This window comes from Natator depressus, chromosome 5, assembly GCF_965152275.1.
Source record: "Natator depressus isolate rNatDep1 chromosome 5, rNatDep2.hap1, whole genome shotgun sequence".
NCBI lineage: Eukaryota > Metazoa > Chordata > Testudines > Cheloniidae > Natator > Natator depressus.
In genome coordinates, this window is record NC_134238.1 from 1828494 (window position 1) to 1849311 (window position 20818).

General features: G+C 46.4%; 1 protein-coding gene across 1 annotated transcript in view; it reads right to left on the reverse strand.

Moving 5' to 3' along the window:
* Window positions 1–20818, reverse strand: part of LOC141987146 (phospholipid-transporting ATPase ID-like) — a 114620-nt gene that overhangs the window by 49680 nt on the left and 44122 nt on the right. The window contains exons 4-9 of the mRNA XM_074952219.1: window positions 13214–13327; window positions 9892–9990; window positions 8480–8541; window positions 6560–6632; window positions 6216–6286; window positions 4568–4650 (exon numbers count right to left, since the gene is read on the reverse strand). Of these exons, the coding sequence (XP_074808320.1) occupies window positions 4568–4650; window positions 6216–6286; window positions 6560–6632; window positions 8480–8541; window positions 9892–9990; window positions 13214–13327 (502 nt within the window). The remainder of the gene's footprint in view (window positions 1–4567; window positions 4651–6215; window positions 6287–6559; window positions 6633–8479; window positions 8542–9891; window positions 9991–13213; window positions 13328–20818) is intronic.

Consider the following 20818-nt stretch of genomic DNA (forward strand, 5'->3'; position numbering starts at 1 on the left):
ATGACCTGATGGACACTTCCCAGCATGGAATAATCCCAAAGCAGCCTGAGAAGAAGTTGCAAGCAGCAGAGTGCACTGGAGGGCAGTGGAACAGCTCCATGCTGAGAACACACACACATGCAGACAACAACATCGAGCAGAACCTCACACAGATGACAACCCTGACCTGGCAAGCACGAGCTGCACCACGGCCTCCTGCAGCAGCCTTGCTAGTGAGCTGAAGGCCCACACTAGGCTAGACTTCCAAACTACGTCACAAGAGCAGCCATCACTGATGGAACAGACTAGGGACAACAGAGGAGATGATAGTGCAAACAAGGAACATACCTGATCAGGTTTCTTTAGAGGTACTGTAACTCTGCCCATTACAACACTGGACTGGTGCAGTCTACACCACTTGGGATGCCCCACTGACAGTGTGACTACATACTGGCACCCAAAGAAATGAAGCAGGAAAGGGCTCATAAGATAAGCAAGGAGAGCATCTGTGAAAAGGCAGGAAGAATTGCTGGGTGCAAAGGAATAAGCATGCTTCTATATAAGCCTTCTCTCCCCCACCCAACTCCCGCAAAGCGCAGAGTGACCTCCGCTTAACCAGGCCTTAGAGACAGGTATCTTCGCGTGCAGCAGGGGCTGGGAGCACTGTGTGCAGGTGGGAATGCTTTATCGAGGACTTTGTAGCCCAAAGGACCATGGCCATAATATGGGCTAGAAGGTGGGGAGTTTCAAAGGAAGTGTGTGTGTGTAACAATCCCTGAAGCTCTAGCAGGGCTGCAGAGGACCCTCCATAAGGGGGAGAAGAGCTATTTTAAGAACTTAACTCCTGTGAGCTCATGGTTTCCTCACCCTGCCCTAAACACAGTCCCTTCAAGTTGTAGCAGGTCAGAACTTAATCCCCTTTCATGGGGTATGGTTTTATTAACAAACAAAGGTCAAACAACACACAAAATCCAGCTAAAGTCCTGTCTGCAAGCTTAGTTATTCCCAGAGTTCCCTCCCAAGGACTGCTCAGCCCACACTCTCGATCCCCCTTTCTCTCTCAAGCAAAGAAGCTGGCCCTGCCTCCCTTATATCTAGGGAGGGTAATGAGTCACTTGACACAGTGAGTCAAAACCACTGGTAGACCTTTCTCAGCAGCACCATCATGTACTAGCAGAGTCAGGGTTCCAGCTAATGCTGTCAGCCGGGTACATTCACCTATTCAGTTTTCTCTCAGACTCTAATAAGCACAACTGGGAAATTAATGTCTGATGACCGTACGCGTGGCCATAATTAATAGTCAAGTGTCCCTCTTCGGCCCACTATATTTTAGTCTCTTCTGTTCCATCCCTTGAATCTCTTTGGAACCTGAAGGAAGACATGCTTGTTGCTGGCCGTGCAGCTGACCCACCAAATTCACGATGGCTAGAGGGGTGGATTCTGCTTCCATATTCTATAATTATCTCTCATTATAAAATGTGCTCACCCACTACTCTAAGGCCCAGCTGCAATTAGTATATGGTCCTGCTTTGCGCAGGGGGTTGGACTCGATGACCTCCTGAGGTCCCTTCCAACCCTGATATTCTATGATTCTATGAAAAACTATTATTCAAATCAACAGTTAGAACCAGTTAGTTCAGAAATGACTAAAGGATTAGAACACATGCCAGCTAATGCCAGACTCCAAGAACTCAATCTATTTAGCTTAACAAAGAGAAAGTTGACGTGACTTGATCTCATTCTGTAAGTACCTACATGGGAAATGAATATTTGATAACAGGCTCTTTAATCCAGGAGACAAAAGTCTAACAAGATCCTATTGCTGGAAGTTGAAGCTAGATAAATTCAGGCTGGAGATAAGGCACACATTTTTCATAGTGAGGGTCATTAACCACAGGAACAACTTACCAAGGGCCATGGTGGATTCCCCATCATGGGCAATTTTAAAATCAAGATTGGATGTTTTTCTAAAAGATCTGCTCTATTTCAACCACAGCTATTGGACTTGAAACAGGAATTAATTCAGGGCAGTGCAGTGGCCTGTGCTATGCACGAGCTCTGACTAGATGATCAGTGGTTCCTTCTAACCTTGGAATCTCTGAAAAGCCACACACACCTCTAAACCCCTAATTCTTGGGCAACCAGCTCTCTCCCACTACAACCTTCTCCCCACACTCTCTACTCAAGAAGAGCCTGGGAGAAGCGAGAGGCTTTACAGGTGAACCAACAAGGGAAGTGAATTCTAGAGCTGAGGCTCCAGCACCAAGAACACCCTGACTAACATCTCGTGTTAACGCCAGGACGGTGTTAGGGTCATCTCCAGTAACTATGCTGTGTTGGTACTAACAGATGTACAGCTTGTAAGACCAGAAGAGACCTTAGTGATCATCTCGCCTGATCTGTCCAAGAGAGGCCATAATATCTCACCCAGTGATCCTGCATTGAGTACAATTACCGGTGGGAAGTTATTGGACACCTGCTGAATCCATTTTACCCAAAAGGTTAAACCCCATGAAGCTCTGACCTGGCCAGCGGTAGCTAACTGATACCTGATTATTGTTTCCTCTCATGTTTCCCACTTCCCCAAGTCTAACAATAAATAAAGGTCTTCTTGTTGGAAAAATCCCCTGTACCTGACCCAGCACAGTACCAACAAATACCATGCTCTGGGCTGAGCATTTTGCTTCACTGCCCTTGTGAATTAGCCATCCCACCTTCTCCTGTCTTCCTGCCCCATGAAGCCCTTGCATGAAGGGCTCCATAAAATATTTAATTCTTGTACAGAGGTTAGCTAGAGAAATGTGAGGTCAGGTCTAATCCCAGGCACTCTTCCCAGTACTTTTGCAATTATTAGTCACAAGAGGAAGTATTTTATTTTCACTTTAGATATCACAAATAGGGCCCCTTTTATTTAAAACAAAACTAGAGTTTGTAAAAACTAAACATAAGATAAGGGAATAATTTTAACTTTGTAAAAGCTTTTGAAACATTTGTTGAGTCGAGTTATGCTCATTTAGAAAATGCAATTGTTTTGATCCTCGTTAGACAAACTGTCTGAGAAAGGAGTTCTCTAACTTAAAACGAAGATTTTGGTTTCCACATTGTTACATGTCACGGCCTCTTCAGTAAAATAAGGGTTTGAACCCCTCACTCAGAGAAGGCCAGTCATTTACAGAGGGCTTCCCATTGCAGCAATAAAAGTATATGATCTACGAGAGCTCTGGAAATATGAAAGCCCAGAACCACAGGCCTCACTTGAGAGAAATCCAGTCAAAAGGTGTTGTCGCACAACTGAGAAATCAGACTAAGAATATTGTTCCATAAGATCCCACTGTAGAAAGAGGGTGTCTAGCAGCCCCTTTAGACTGCACGGCTTAGAGACATTCCGAGACCTTTGACGTATGGACCAGCTGATCATCATTCCGCCATTTATCATGGATATGACAGTGGAGTCATTGACTCATTTCAGTCATTTAGCTTTTATTTCCTATGAATTTGGTGCTCAAGAAAAGTCCCCGGAGAACAGGGAGAGCAGCATTATAAGCTCAACTACACCACTGCTCTGCGCCATTCCTTTCCATTCCATATGGGTTCTCTTATCACCCTCATGCCCAAGGTACCTGAGCACCTTCTAGTTGGGCTTTGAGCGATATGACTAGCATCTGTCACATGTTCTCTGTCTTGTCCTCTCCCAGCAGGAGACCTGTGTGCACAATGGAATGTTTTGTTTCTGTAGGGTTCGGTTGGGGTTTTTTTGTGCATGTTGCCAAGTGCTTAGGTTAGAAAAAGCCAAGTCAGAGAAGTCGGCCTTGCAGGTCCTTGCCTGAACTGTAGCTCTAGGAGGTCAGGAAAAAATAAGTCTAGTCTTTTGTCCTTGGCTTATTCTGCTGTGGCTAGGGGAGGAAATAGCGCCGAGTGTGATTTCTGTGACATGGACACCTGTCTACCAGGCCCATGGAACATGTGATGTGGCAGGGACACATTTCACAGCACCCCTGGACTTTCAGTGCGTTAGCTGCCAGGCACTGACAGCAAAACACTTTCCGATTCGCCTTTTTGGAGCTGTTGAGAAAACAGTGAAAGGACAAAAGTGCAAAGCTCTAAACTGAGAAATCCAAGTAATCCACCCCGTGGGCAGAGGGGCTGGTTCTACAGCTAACATTGGTGTAAATGAAGTGTAACTGCTCTAAAGTCAATGGACTTACATCTGTGTAAAACTGCTCTGAGATCAGAATCAAGCCCTCTGGGTGAATTCAGTGCAGTGACTACCTGTTCTGTTTCCCATGGGGTGATTTGCAGGAGCCTTACATGGAGGATTTGATGGGGTCTCAACAAGCCTAGACAGACACTAAGTGACAGGCTTAGCGCACTTCACCATGTGACTGCCCACCCATTGCAGTCAATGGCAGCCCACAAGATCTGATCTGCACGGTGTGACGCTGCTATCCCTGGGAACGCTGGGCATGGACCCAGGGCAGAGTGGACACCAGGGGCCTGCAGTGCGGCTTGGAGAAGAGAATTCCAGCTTTGGGTGGAATTCAGGCCTTAGGGGAAATGCTTTGGGACTTTCATGTTTCCCTGCACTCACCGTTGAAATCAGTCAGTTTCTGAAGGTCCTCTCCCAGCTCCGCAGTGACTGTCAGTGCCTGCTTCACTTTGAGGTTGGTTTCCCTATAATAAAAGCATGAGTCAAAATCCTACATGACTGGTCACTCTTCTGTTCCTGGAGCTGATCTCATTCATTAGGGTCCAGATGGAGCGTGCAGGGTCTCCAGGCTTCATCTCCTTACCAAGAGTCAAATCAGGACCATTTTTACATGGCCACAAAGGGAATATAGTCCCTTGCCACTGTATAAACTGGTTCTGCACCAAGTCAGCTGATCCTGCGGTACGCTGGGCCTGGTGCAGAAGAGGGTCAGAGGGCTCTGGTCTCATGCCATCACTGCAAAGCGCCGAGCTGCTCATGTCAGCCCTCTGAGCAGCCCTCTGTCCAACTAAGTTCTTACACCACACGCATCCCTGTAGTATTTGAGCACCTCTGTGGGTTCTGGACCCTCTGTCACTGCACTCTGGGAGTGCAGAAGTTACTGCAACCCTGGGGCAGCCAGGTAGGGGAGGGTGCTCTCCCACGGACCTCAGAGAAGCACAGCAACGTTCAGTGCCCCATACAGTATCCCCTAGAGCTCACATGGGGCAGCGGGAGGGCTTGGATGGCTATGCGGGTTCTATGCAGCCTCCCCTGAGGTGTGGCATTCTCTCAGGTTTTGCTTAGGCCTCTGAGCCCATAAAGCCAGGCCATACTCCACACCTGAGGCTGGCTCCATGCCACCGAGAACTGGTAGTACAGACTCTGGCCCTACAGATGAGGGTGGCACCACCTTATCCCAACTAACAGGAATTGAGTGTGGCCCTCAGACTTGTGGCCAGCTGGCCACGATGCAGAGTGATGGAATACAATGGGTCACTAGGGCGATGCTGGGAGCGATTGCTGTTCACATAGACAGAAAAGTGGCTGAGAAGCACAGCCGGGGTGAACATAAAACCACAGAGCTATTGCTGCTGATGTGAGGTATTCCAGGGACATGCATTGTAAACCATCAATGAGTGCTACCAGAATTGCCAGCATGAGTAAAACAGGCCAAGGCCTCTGCATGTGAGGATCCTGCCATTGTTGGGATACTGCTGGGGAGGCAGCCATTGGTACTCTGCTCAAGACACTTCCCAGAGGATCACTCGTTATGGGCCACTGACTGAAACAAAAGCTGCCTCCCTCATCAGAGAGCTGTTCAGAGGAGTAAGTAGTGAGCAGTGGAGCGCAATCTTTACCCAGGGCAAGCAATTATGCCTCCATCTCGTGCTCAAATGCACTTAACAGGAAAGGTGAAATGAGATGTGACTCTTTGGGAACCACAGGATCAGTGCACGGGCAGGAGAATGTGCCACAGGCAGAGCTCTCACCTGACATGCCGTGTTCTCAAGATAGAAAAGAGAAGATGCTTATATTGGAGGTGATGCTGAAAGAGCCTTCTACTGTAGGGTTAGAAAACACGATCACCCTACACTTGCTGTGTGCAGTCAGGGTCATGGGTCTCCTGGCAGGAACAATCCATGCTCTGTGGATTCATCTCTGGACTAGGCAGCATCAAGACCACACAAGCAGATGGGCCTCACAATATCAGGATTCACCATGCAAAAATTAGCCTTGTGTTTGCAGCCCCAGGGCCAGGCCCACTTACCCATCCAGTTCAGCCGTCTCGATGTATGTCAGACTGTGCGGCTCACTGCTTGAGAGTAACAGTAAATCTGCCTGAACACAAACAAAACCAGGGCAGTATGAGCTGACCCAGCCACAGAAAAACAGCCACAGTAACGTTACCTTGACCACAGGAGACCACAGGTTACCTTGAGATCTCAGGACAGAGGACACAGTAACACTACACGTCCAACTGACTTCCCTGAACTGAAAATGTATTTGAAAATCTCTGAGTCAGTTAGCGTCACTACTGAATAACTTGTTTATTAGTCTGAAGAGTAATTCCAGAGAGTCACAGCGCATGTGGCTACAACGAACTGCACTCACCGTCACAAAGTTGTTGTTCTCTAGTTTTATGATGTCTCCCACTTGAATATTCATCCATTTATCATCCTTCAATCTGCAAGAGAACGTTCCCTTTAAATAGTCACAGAGTGGCAGAGCACTCCGACCCTGAGAGAGTCAGCGGTGCTCTTGAAGCCCGTTCACCAGTAATATTAGGACTTGACGGTGAGCTGTTGGGGGCAGGGACTGTCATTCTGTTCTGTGTCTGTCCAGCAGTAGCACAAAGGGGCGCAGGTCCATGACAGGCTCCTAGCCACGACCAGTATAAAGCAGTAATACATGGGAGAGGTTTACACACACATGCAGTTGAGAAGTAGGCTCCACAATATAAACATGTTACCGGTGCACTACTCTACTAACAGACACTGACTTTCCCTTCTCTTCTGCTACAAATCCAAAATCTAGGTGGGGTCCTGGGGAAGAGATTCCCATCTACATTTTGAGCAGATACCACTAAAATTACTTGGAAATTAGCCCCGTTCTTTAAGTTGTCTAAGTCCCCTAAAGAAGACCAGATGGTGCAAAGGCAGCTCGTACTCTCTGTCAGTCTAGCTGTCAAAAAGAACAGCAACCCAGCTGCGAAAGCTGCATGTGCATATACTCCGATCTGTGCTGTTCATGGCCTTTTTTAATGCACAAAGCAAGATGTACAGGCATCCAGCTACCTGTCTGGTACCTCCAGTTGTATGAACAAATCAGAATTTCTGCATATGCAAAAACTTAAGTGAAAAATTGCCAGAATAGTTTTACAGGCAGCATGGTGTATGTTCCCCCACAGATCACATGGACCTGATCTGGGTCTCCATGAAGTCATTAGTAAAACTCCATTTGAGTTCATTGATAGCAACACTGGAACCTGTGGCCTCTGGCCGCTTCACCGTGGAAGTGAATTATGCACATTGCTATATAAACGTATCTGTTTAGTGGGGATGGTAGTGCCAGTGTGACTGGTTTCAGATTTACTGGACTGAAAATGCTAACAATCACCAAAATCACTGGTTTCCAGCTTTATTTCATTGTTCGTATTATTTGGTAGTGTTTGTACAATACACTGGTCTCTACAGTATTGTGAAAACCATAGGGCGACCAAGCACTCCACCTCTGTCACCAGCTATACTCCAAGAGCAATTGGGTCTTCATGGAACAATGAGTACAGAACTCATCTACTTGCCACAAAAGGCCAGGACCCTACCGCTGGAGCAAAAGGAAAATCATTGCTAGCCGTAAGGTGCCCAGGCCAAAGAGTTGAACAGTTCTGATTCCATCCAATAGACAGCAGGGGATGGGGGTGGGTTTGTGTACAGAGAAGTTTCTTGTAGTTGTTAATTTAATATTAAAAGTCTTTGCTGATTAGGTCTAGTTCTGTCTGCTCAGGAATGAATACATAAAACAAATGCATGTGGCACCAGAGAATGCAGTCACGTCTGATGCCTCTGGGATATTTTGTAAAATAATCTGTCATTGTTAACGCATACAGTTGGCATCTCCAACTTAAAATCGACAGCCCAACTTTTTCTGGGTGGGCTGACGGCTTTAGTACCTACACTGACAAAGTGACAGTACCTTTTGCTACTTATTAACCAGATACGTTAACCAAACAATAACACACAGCACTGCGAACAATGAACTTTCCTGGGATGTCTGTCATGCTACTTGAACTGAAGACTGCACAGTGAAATCTAGGGAAGCAGAGCGGACTTTGGGATCCCATAAGGTAAAATAATACCTTAAAACAAAGCTGCCATGATCTCCAGTGGAAGTAGAATGCGGACAATAGAATGTACATAGTATGGAGCTTTAATAGTCACATTTGTTGAATCTGTCAGAAATTTTGAGTTTTTGCAGAAGCGTCTCCTGGAGACAAACCTTCAGCCAAAATTTCCGTAAAGAAATACGATTTACCTGCCATTAATCAGCACCTGGACGGGACGGTTATTGACATGATTGTCACTTTTGTGTCGATTCTGAAAAACGTAAAAGTTGATCGGGGTGTTAGAAGAAACTCCACAGAAACCAAGTGTGTGTAATCAGAGGAAAAAGCAATCCCATTTCAGGATTTCTGCCCAGCTGGGGAAATGATAAGGGCATAAATGCAAGGACAGAATAGTGCCATAACTTTTTCTATGCTCTTAACCCTCCTGTTTAGGGGAAACCTCGCTCAGTTACATCAGAAATCAAAATGACTCTGAAAGACAGAAGAGGGGAAATACCCATAACCATTACCAGGGCCAACCCTGCACAGGGGCTGCTGCCCTTGACCCCTGCACTTTAAGAGAACCAGTGGTTTTGGTTGCTCGCCATCAATATGCACCCATGAGCCAAAGACTCCATTCCACCGCTCTGGGGGTCTCTCCACCCAGCATTTTAGGTTGAATTATCAAGTCCACATTGAACTCTGGCAGCATCTGGTGCAGGGGGCTGTCTGGGACAGAAGACTGACAGGCAAGAAGGATCCTGCTATGGAAGGGCCCACTCTGAGGAGAAAGAGATAGACGGGCCCTGCTGTATCACTTAACCTGGAGTCCCACAAAAGCCCAGGCTGGCCTTGACTGCCACAGTTCTGCAGATAAGGTGCTTGGAGGTATCCGTTTCACTGCTGCTACGTGAAATGGCCATAAGGGTTCTGGGTGAGTCCCCTGTTTCTTAAGAGGGCTCTTCACTGCCCACCCTTCAGAACGAGAGTTCGTTCGGTCTCATTCAGAACTGCACCGACCCCTTGTGTGACTGGACTCAGTGACCAGGGTTGTTAGAAGGAGCACAGAAAACCACGTGCCAACACACATGCAATGGGATTTTGGAAAGCACTCAGCAGCAGGCCTCACTCCGCTCCCATTGCAGCCAATCGGACTTTTACCACCAACTCCAACGGGAACAGAGTTAGGCTAACGCCGAGCACCTCTAAACAATCCGACCCAACTTCCCCCCCTCCCCCCATGTGCTTTCCTAGCGCAGCTCTGCAGTGGGTTCTAAGGTGCTGAGCCAAGGTTTTCCAGCACGGGTGCCTGAGAACAGACTCCTCAATCCGTATTCAGGCAGCAAAATAAGTGGCCGGATTTTCAGAAGTGTTGCACCCCCCACAGTTCCCACGAAAGTCAGTGGGAGCTGTTGGTGCTCAGGACTGCAGAAAATCTAGCTACGTATTTAGGTGATTCAACATGGATGTTGGGGCCTGACCGCAGTGCCCCACATTGGCCACAGACAAACTCTGCAACCACCCCCCTCCGGCTGTATTGACTGGCAGTGTTTTGTTTGATCGTGTCACTGGGGATCACAGACACACTCTGAACTAAGGGTGGGGAATCCAGTCATCTTACAAAATCGTCGATGGCATCCTTGACGCCCGACACAGTCAGCACCAGCACCAGCGGCACCACCGTCGTAAACCAAGACAAGGAGGAAACCTCAGGAATGAGCTGCAGGAGAAGAAAAGCGGGCTTTAACAGCTTTACAGCCAACACAGCAAACAAGTAAATAGCCTGGAACAAAACACTGGATCCTAGGGAGGCTGCTAAAAGATTTTACTCTGCATACAAATAACAGAGAAAGATGGAAATTCTGTGCGATCATTTACACACAAACCCACAAAGGAAAACCAGCCTTTGTGTAAAAAGGGACCGGGGGGCCTTGGGAAAGGGAGGAGATTTATTTCCCTCTAGTTTTTTTTACATTCGAAATATCAAGTCCCTTTTCTGGAAGACTTCGGCACTGACATTTGGAGGGCTGGGATGGTGGCTACCTCGATAGGCTATCCCAGTCCTTGATTGTGAAGAATGCGGGGAGGCTTAGCCCTGGCCACACTTAAGAGTTAAACTGATCTGACTCAGTGAGGGAGGGGAGATTTATTTTACTGGTAAGATGCCAAGTGTGGACATAGTTACAGTGGTGTAAATGTGACTTTTCCCAGTATAATTATTCCCCTTCCCATACGGGAATAGCACCCCTGGCATAAGCACCTTTATACGAAGATAACTGTCCACACTAGGGGGTGGTGTAGTTTATCTATACCGGTTACAGCGGTACAGATTTCTAGCGCAGAAAAGCCCTCAGAATGGGAGAGATGCAGCTTGGGATTCCATGTTCTGCTCCACTGTCCTATTCCAAGTCCTACAAATATCACCAAAGTCCTCTGAGTAAACGAAGAAAGGGCAAGGAGCTGATATTTGTAGGAGGCGGCGGTGGTGGTGGCCTACCTGATAAATCTCATCTATAGATTAAAGACCAACAGCCACAGTGTCGTCTACCAGTAACAAGGCTGTAGTTATGGCTGAGGAGGTACTTTCACTATAAGCCTGGTTTTTAGGTTCTTATGATTTCCTGAAAAATGTGTCCCTGTGAGCTGAAATTTCCCAGGTTTGCTCTCAGCACATAGGGGAGGTGTGACGTTATTGACATAAACTATGACCGTATAGATCATTGTTGCAACCTCTGTTATATGTTTGCAGCAAATATTGTACAAAGGTTGTCATGGGAGGTGTCTATAAAATGGTCACGCTGTGCTGGTTAGGATGATGCTGTCTGTATGTGTGTATCATTTTGTAGTTGAGGGTATGAATATGGGCAATGTACTTGTATCTTAATGACAGGTTTCAGAGTAGCAGCCGTGTTAGTCTGTATTCGCAAAAAGAAAAGGAGTACTTGTGGCACCTTAGAGACTAACCAATTTATTTGAGCATGAGCTTTCGTGAGCTACAGCTCACTTCATCTTAATGTGTTTTGATTCTAAGTAGCCTCAGTGAAGCATTTGGTCAGCTTCTTGAGAAAGAACTATTCTCAGTAAGTGCCCAATCAAGATATACTTAACGGACAATGAACTTTGGGAGACGCCAATCCACATCTGAGCTTTCCTGGGAATGTTCAAACCAACACGTAAACAATGGCATCGGCCTGCAAACTGAGTCATGTGACTTGCCCATGTGACTCCAAGCTCCACCTTGCTGCTGTGATTTTCCACAGTAAGAACAAAGAGGGGTCCTTCCACGGGCAGAGAATATAAAAGGCCCTGAAAACCCCTCCATCTTGTCTTCAATCCTGCTTCTGACCTCTGGAGGAACCTTGCTACAAACTGAAGCTCCGAACAAAGGACTGAATGACCCATCCCAGCTGTGGATGTTCTCCAGAGACTTGATTTGAACCGGAAGTTTATTCCATCCCTGCTACAAGCCTGAACCAAGAACTTTGCCATCACTGTATGTCATTGATTCCATTGAACCAATTCTAGCTCTCATCTATATTCTAGCTCTCATCTCTATCTTTTTCCTTTTATGAATAAGCCTTTAGATTTTAGATTCTAAAGGACTGGCAACAGCGTGATTTGTGGGTAAGATCTGATTTGTATATTGACCTGGGTCTGGGGCTTGGTCCTTTGGGATCGAGAGAACCTTTGTTCTTTTACTGTGGCATTGGTTTTCATAACCATTTGTCCCCATAACAAGTGGGAAACTGGAGTGTCTAAGGGAATTGCTTATGTGACTTATGGTTAGCCAGTGGGATAAAACCAAAGTCCTCTCTGTTTGGCTGGTTTGGTGTGCCTTAGAAGGGGAGAAACCCCAGCCTTGGGCTGTAACTGCCCTGCTCTGAGCAACTTGTCCTGAATTGGTACTCTCAGTTGGGTCCCACCAAAGCCAGCATTGTTACAGGAGGGATTTAAGTTTAGTAAAATTCTGTTCAGTCATTTCTGAGTTGTCTGAGCATGGCAAAGGTGATTCTAACAAGATAATGTGCCATGCTTGTTTGTGCTTGGATGAGTCTAAAAAGACAAACTAAAAACATCAAATGTGCCTTAGAATCAGTCCTCCATGAGGGCCACGCTCTTTGATAGCAGGGTTAAGAGACATGGTTTAAAAATGACAAAGCACATGCCTTTTATCATTGTTTGAGCAAAGTACAAAGGTGCAGAGACGCTGATATAAGCTGGTGAGATATGCTCAGTTTTAGGGCAGAGACACATTACTATCGGGAATGGGCAAACTTCAGCCCAGGGACCCGTATGAGCCTTAGAGTTCTATGCTGGTGCCTTCTGCTACCACCTCCTTTATTAAAGCCTACGTGCCCCAGCATGCAATTCCACCCACTGCTCTGAGTACAGAGCAGCAATCTGCTCCGTTTTGTGTAAGTTAACTGCAAGCTCCTTGCTGTAACACCCCCAGTCTCATGAAAATGTTAGTGTTTGCAAAGTCAGCTCTCTCCCAGGCTCTCCGGTGATGAAGTTGGTAGATACCAGCAGTCTGTCTTTTAATAAGATTGATAAGGACGGGTTTCACTAGGTGCTGCAGGGGGAAACCATCCGAGGGAACCCAAGAGCAGTTGGCAACACTTACCTGTAGAACAGGAGACGAAAAATGGGCACAACGTCTTTTCAACATTAACAAAATCTTCCCTTCCCTGGGATCAAGCCAGCATGTCTAACAGGCACTCCCGCCGGAGAGGAACTGTACCACGTTTGCCAGACCTCGTCAGGACAAGTTTCCTTTCTTGCCCTGTTTTATGTCTCTGCTTTTGGGTTTTAATAAGATGCTAATTCACATTATGGGCACAGTTGCTTGGGCTGTGGGTTGACTTGCTTTAGTCCAAGTCAACCCACAGCCAGGCATTGGGAAGAGGCCAGACAGTCTGGTAAAAAGGAGAGTGAATTCATACCTGCAGAATCAGCAGGAACAAAAAATAAGCATTGGCGATTCGCTGAAACTGCTCAAACAGGTTGAGAGGCAGGAAAGTGAAGAAATTGTATTTCGATGTTTTAATTGAATTGTTCTGTGGAAACAAAAAGCAAACAAATGGGTGGTAAAACAGGAAAAGAAATTGCAGCACAACCCAGTTCAGCAGGGTTTTACGGGTTTAAATTTAGCAATAACATTGTTCACAGCAGCCACTCAAAAACATTTCCTTTTCCCCAACTCACACAAACACACACACACTTTCCTGTATTATGGGAGACACATTTTTATGCTCTTTGTAACTGGCACACAGCGAAGATTTTACCGGTTTTTGTTTGTTTCTGGTAGCATCCACAATATGCTAGCTGCTTTCCAACCAGCAAACAGGGATCGGCTGCTACCCTGCGGGGCTCCAAATGTAGACAGACAGACAGACAGCAGGCTGGGAGGCAGACATTGAAAGGGAGGCAGGAGTACAACTGTGGGGTAGTGTGTTCAAGGCATTTGGCCATCTCATAGCAATATAGGGTTAATGCAGTGTTAAAAATACAGAAACTCTATAAACTATCCATAATTATCCTCAGATTTGTCAGCATAGGTCAGCTGGATCCCTTCTAGGCATCATGGCAGGAGTGAGTCTTTAGAAGGGATCTGAATGAGGAGAGGGCCTTGTAATTTCGCTCAACGAGAGAGTTTCATGCTCAGGTGCCATGGGAGGGGGCCGCAGTGACATGTTACCAGGGGAAGGAGACTGGCACTGTTGGCAGAGTGAAAGGGCAATGCGAGACCAGGGTAGGGGTAATGCAGAACTGGAAAAAGCCAAATGATCTGAAGGTTGCCAGGCTTTGTAGCATAAGTTCACTAACAAGCTCAGAAGTCCCTGGGGCACTGCACAGACCTGTCCATTGAGTCACTTGCTAGTGACATGCTGATGCAGACACCAACACAACATTCATTCCGACTTCGCACATTTATTTCATACAGTGGTATCTGGACTTCTTAGTTTACCATAACAGGGCCCTGCAGGTTTTACCAAGCTCCACTTCATTAGCTGCTTAAACAGCTCGTAAATTGAGGATCTGAAAAAGCTACTGGATCTGATGCATCTACAAAGATGGTTCTGAATATGTATCTCAGCACCATCCACGAATACAGCAAGAGTGTTCTCTTGGCGACTCACAATTGTTATTGCCCTGGGGTCACATTTCCCATTTCCATCTTCTTTTAATTACAGGCCGTCCATACAATAGCCATTCCTACCTCTAACCTCTTCAAACTAGAGAACGGCCCACGCTACTTAATACAGACCTGGGTTTGAATTTCCGCAAAGCTTCAGGGAGTTCTGATCCAGTGCTCTGATAAAATCCCAGCCCAGCCCATGAAGTTGGGATGCAGAGATGAACTTCCCCAAAGTTTGAGGTATTCTAGGTGAGATCTGTCTCTGCTTTGTAACCACACTAAGCTACATAGTGCCAGCTGTCAGTGCAGCCTGCACCTTGCTGGGCAGCCAGGGAGTGTGGCAACCAAAACAACATCTGTCATTGTTTCCATAGGTCAGGTGTTATCTCACTGAGATGGAGAAGATCAATCAGCTCCCCATTGTCTGGGCCCTACCAGTTAGAGAGCCCAGGCCCGCATGCACGGCATCTCCCCAGTGAACTTTATCGTAGTGCAGGTGTTCTTTTAAAGAAGACAGTCCGACATGCTGTGTGTGAGGGTGTTGGTGGACCACATTCAGGTGATGAGTCAGAACGCCAGGCAGTGGCTCATCTATGGAAGCATGAACAGACACACTGGGAAAGGCCAGTGCGATGGAGCCAATGGGGGCTTCTCTGCACCAAGCACAGGTGTGAGAGAAGACTCAACTACTGGGGATAGGGAGGGGCAAGAAGGCCCAGAAGTGGTTTCCTTGGTCTGGGGAAACACTTTACAAAATAGGCTTTCAAGCAGAAGTACAGTGACTTCCCCCCTTGCTATGGTTTAAAGGGTGCACTGGGTTTTCTTTTCATGTGATTTTTTTCTTGGTTAAAAGTGTCTGAGTCCTGGAGACTGAAGTCTTCTCAAGCAGGGTTAGTACCAGCAGCATGAACTCAAGGTCACTCCAAGGCATCGGAACCCTGCTCTGGAGAGGTCCCCTCTCAGGATGTCTCCATGGCCCATTCAGACCTTGGATTCTCAGCGGAGAAGCCAGCAAGGGGGCCAGCAGTGGTTGCTGCGATGTGCACATCTCTCTGCCAGACGGTGTTCCAGCTCCACCGGTACGGCAACTGAACAGATGTTGCACAGAATCGGCTTCTAGACCGTGCCAAGCAGGGATGCGTTTTAATTGGTGGCATACAGCTCCTTATCGCATCGCTGTTTCTAAGGTGAACCAGTGGGCACTGTCAGTCCGCTCACTAATCCAGTCCCTCTCCTGTGCACACGCCATCACCTTGGGAAGCGTCTATCGGCATGGCAGGGGGCCAGTGTCACCACACTGGTGTGGTTGTGGATAACGCCGTTCCAGAGGCTCTCTTAACTCTTCTCTATGTCCAGACACAAAAACAGGAGCAACTCTCTTCTGCATGAGCTCGATTTTCCATCCTATTGGACAAGCCAATCTAAAGTGCTTGAGCAGAGCAGAGATGAAGCCCTTCCTTCACGGAAATCCAGGCACACGTCTCCCAGTCAGCGACTCATGGCTGCACTCCACGAAGTTGGAGAAATGTTTATCTTTTTGTTTTCTTTAAACAACGCTGTATGTCTCTTGCCATCAGACAGCTGTCTGTGGGCGTGGCACGATGGGGATTCATGTTTCCCATCACAAGATCAGAATGTTACCATTTTTAGGCTACTGTTAAGGCTGGCTCATTAATTCAAAGCACATGATTTCTAGGTTATGTGCATAAATGGGCTCCCTCCACATTGCAGGGCCTGAAGTAATGGAATAACATCATCCCCATCACACACCGAGGTTAAACGACCCACCCACGGTCACACAGTGAGGCTGTGGCAGAGCTGGGAATAGGTTATTTTGAGTGCCAGTCCTGAGTCTTCACCACGGAAGCATCTTTCCTCAGGCATTCACATCAGCCTCTAGAGAGGTCCCTTACCCACACATCTGGCCAATATCATTGACAGTCACTTCCACCTACAAAGGAGACAGTAGGGACCCCAAACTCAAGAGGACAGTATTGAGAACTAGGAACTGGCTTCAGCTGTCAGCAGCCTTTAGTGGGAATCATGTACATTATGGGAAAATCTGCTTTGAAGATACTCGAATTAAATTAAAATGGATTTGGCACCAGAAATGTCAGAGGCGAGATGAGAAGTGAGCAGGAGTGGTTTCTTTCAATTCCTGCATTCTAGTCCTGTATATATAAATTATAAATTACGCCAAGAAAACTGCAAGTGAACCAGAGCCTTTCATTCCATTTCCTAGTAGCGTCAGGAAACTAAACACCCAGGTCACGTGGCAGGCGCCAAATGCTGGCCTGAAAGAATGTTCCCAACTGGGATTTTTTTGCAAGCTGGTTCATGATCAATACATTGTTTATTGCACATCACCCTTTGGTACATAGGAGAACCGTGCATCAGACTTAGGACACGAAGGAATAAATATCTGGTCTCATTGGCTGCCCCGGAATGGACAGAGTGAACCTTGATTTGCATGATCAGTTATGTGTGTTATTGCTGCAATTAAGAATTTACTTGTTATTAGGCAATTTAAATAAACAGATCCACCATCCGGTGCCTCGTGGCACCCTGGGCTCTGCTGAGGGATGGTTTCCCGAGCTCTGTCAGGTAGCGGTGTTGTTACTAAAGGTTCTTCGTATTGTGTTGGTCTGTTAATTCTGCAATGTTCACATGTGGATACTTTATTCTTTATGGCCTTGTTGATGCTCGACCATCACACTGACTGGGTGGCCTGTTCACGGCTTTTAGGTAATCCTCACTGTCCTTCATGGATGAGGTTTAGGATTTCCTCTTTCATTTCATTTGGAATAACAATGCTAATGCCTTTAATCATGAGTCCATTTGATTCACTTGATTGTCCATGCTCTGCAAAGGAGTCTGTTGTCACTTCCTTATTATCCTGGAGCTACTTGGGCCAGCCGCCCCAATGTAACTTAGAATTTCCTGAAGTTGTGTATCTGTCAAGGTTGCTTTTTGTAACTGGAGTAGTCTCTTTTCTGACATTGGTCTGCATGCGTCCACAGCCTCCACAAATGCCTTTACATCATCTTCGAGCTCACAGAGTGCGCGATGATGGGCTCTGTGACAGAGTGTCTGCTACTGCCAGATTGTTCCCAGGAACATATGGAGCAATTGGGTTAAATCATATTAACCTTAGCAATGGATGCTGGCATCTCTGCAGTGCTTGGTTCAGGTCTTCTCCATTAATGAGGGTTACAAGTGATTTATGGTCTGTTAACAGTGTAAATGAATCCTGTCCATGCACAGATATCTGTAAAAGTTCTCACATGTCCATACTCTTGTCAGGCATTCCTTCTCAATCTGTGCATATTGTTTTTCTGCTTCTTTGAGTGAGTAAGAGCAAAATGCAACTGGATTCCACCCTGAGCCTCGTTGTTGGAACAAGACGCCGCACCTGCTTGCATCTGCACCAACCATCGTGGGTTTGTTCACATCGTAGTAGTTGAGAACAGGAGCTGTTGAGATCATTTCTTTTACCTTTTTAAGGCAATTTATTGATTTGGCCCCCAGAGTCAAAGTGTGTTGGACTTTAACAGTTCATGCAGTGGTTTTGTCTGTGTAGAACGGTCTTGTAGATATCGACCACAGTAATTTACCACCCCCAGTATACGTCTCAGTTCTGGTACGTTAGTTGATGCATTCAATTCTCAAATTGCTTTTACTTTCTCAAGGCTAGGACTGAATCCATCTGTTTACTGTCTGTCCCAGAAACTCAATTTGGGGTAGGTGGAAAACACATTTTTCCTTGTGTAGCTTCAGTCCAGACTGGCTGATTGGGCTTAGGGCTTCATTGAAGGTTTTGTTGTGTTCTTCCATCAAAGATCCATATATCAGAATGCTGCCCATAAAAACTACATCTCCATTTGTGTTTGTTAACAGTTCTGCCATCCTTCTCTGGAAAATTTCAGGTGCAGTGGTCATCCCAAAAGATGATCTTCACAAGCAAAACTTCCCAAAGGGTGTCATAAATATAGTCAATTTAGCACTTTCTTTGGTTAAAAGAATTTGCCAGAATCTGCTCGAGGCATCCAGCTTGGAGAATACTGTAGTTCCTTTCACCTTGGGGAGGAAGCCGTGCAGTGTTGGGAGGAGATATTTTTCTCTCACAATTGCTTCATTAAGTTTTTTAAGATCCACACAGATTCATATTTTTCCATTTTTCTTTGTAACTGGTACCACTGGGGCACACATTGCTGTTGGCTCAGATTTTCTCAGTTACGCCAATCTGCTCCATGTTCTTTAACTCGGTCTCCACTCTATGAAGAAATGGGATCGGAATCCTGCGAGGTGTATGTACGCTGGCTGTATGGTTAGGCATTGTCCTAGAAGGTGATTTGTACTGGATCTCTTTTCAAAATCCCAATATCACCAAATATCCCATCGAGTTCTTCCACCTTTCTCACTAGGCCCATCATGGCTGCCACACTGAGGCTGAGAAGGCTGGTGGTCTGTGGTCCTTTGATCACATACTTTCAATGCATAGCTTTTGTCTTTGTTTCTGTGATGAACTGGCCCATGCAGTTCAGAATCCCTCCAAGGCTAATCAGAGAAAAGGGGGCCGGGGCGGGCAGGATTTTTAATGGCACACTGCTGCCTGCCGGGGTCCTGGCCTGGGTTCGGCAGCGGGCTGAGCGGGGCCAGTGGCTGGGACCTGGCAGGCAGCAGCGTGCCACTAAAAATCGGCTTGCGTGCCGCCTTTGGCACGCGTGCCCTAGGTTGCCGACCCCTGCGTTATAACATTTGGAAAATTGTGTCTAAATAGCAACTCTGCTACAGCTGTAGCCGACATGCAGCTAGGTGCTGCCGCATGACTGGCAGGCTCCCTGCTCCCCGCAATGCATGGGCATCAACGCAGCTGCATTGCCACTGTAGCCTTCCAGGCGGCCACACTGCGAAATTGTTGGACACTAATTTCACTGTTTTTCTTTTAGCTACAGTAACCCAGGACTAAGGGATGTGGCTCCCCCATGTAGAGCGTTCATCCCTGATCACACAAATGCAGGGTGCATGAAAAAAACAGAAGGGCCTAAAAAGCATAAGAACAGCCGCACTGAGTCAGACCAAAGGTCCATCCAGCCCAGTATCCTGTCTGCCGACCGTGGCCAATGCCAGGTGCCCCAGAGGGAGTGAACCTAACAGGTAATGATCAAGGGATCTCTCTCCTGCCATCCATCTCCACCCTCTGACAAACAGAGGCTAGGGACACCCTTCCTTACCCATCCTGGCGAATAGCCATTCATGGACTTAACCTCCATGAATTTATCCAGTTCTCTTTTATAGTCCTAGCCTTCACAACCTCCTCAGGCAAGGAGTTCCACAGGTTGACTGTGCGCTGAGTGAAGAAGAACTTCCTTTTATTTGTTTTAAACCTGCTGCCCATTAATTTCATTTGGTGGCCCCTAGTTCTTATATTATGGGAACTAGTAAATAACTTTCCCTTATTTACTTTCTCCACACCACTCATGATTTTATAGACCTCTATCCTATCCCCCCTTAGTCTCCTCTTTTCCAGTCTGAAAAGTCCTAGTCTCTTTAATCTCTCCTCATATAGGACCCATTCCAAACCCCTAATCATTTTAGTTGCCCTTCTCTGAACCTTTTCTAATGCCAGTATATCTTTTTTGAGATGAGGAGACCACATCTGTACGCAGTAGTCAAGACGTGGACGTACCATGGATTTATATAAGGGCAATAAGATATTCTCCGTCTTATTCCCTATCCCTTTTCTAATGATTCCTAATATCCTGTTCGCTTTTTTGATTGCTGCTGCGCGGACATCTTCAGAGAACTATCCACGATGACTCCAAGATCTCTTTCCTGAGTGTATATTGAAAGCAGGGTATATTGAACACTGCATACAGCACAGAGGACTAGAATCTAGGAGGAATACAAGGACTGGCAGACTGAACAGACCCAAGGTCCATCTAGGCCAGCCCCTGAGAATGTCCAGCATCAGACACGTCAAAGGAAGGTTCAAGAAACCCCACTGTGGGTAGATTTGTGATAATCTGACCCCATGAAGGTCTCATCCTAATTCATAATAGAGATTGGCCTAAAACCTGAAGGAGCAGGTTTTATCTCCCTTTCAAAAAGTCTTAACATAAACTTTTATAACTCTGGGAATTTTTGTTATAATGTAACCATCCAAAACCTCTTTCGATTTAGCTAAATTCTTTGCTTCACTGTCATCCTATGGCAGCGAGTTCTACATTCTAATCACACGTTGAGTGTCCAGGAAAATCCTTTGGAAAATGTACTGCCTACACTTTGTATTTATATCGGGCCTTTCACCTGAGGATCTCAATGTGCTTTACAAACACTAGTTAACCTATGCAATCACCCAAAGAGGAATTAGTATTATCTTAATTTTACAGAGGGGGAAACCGAGGCA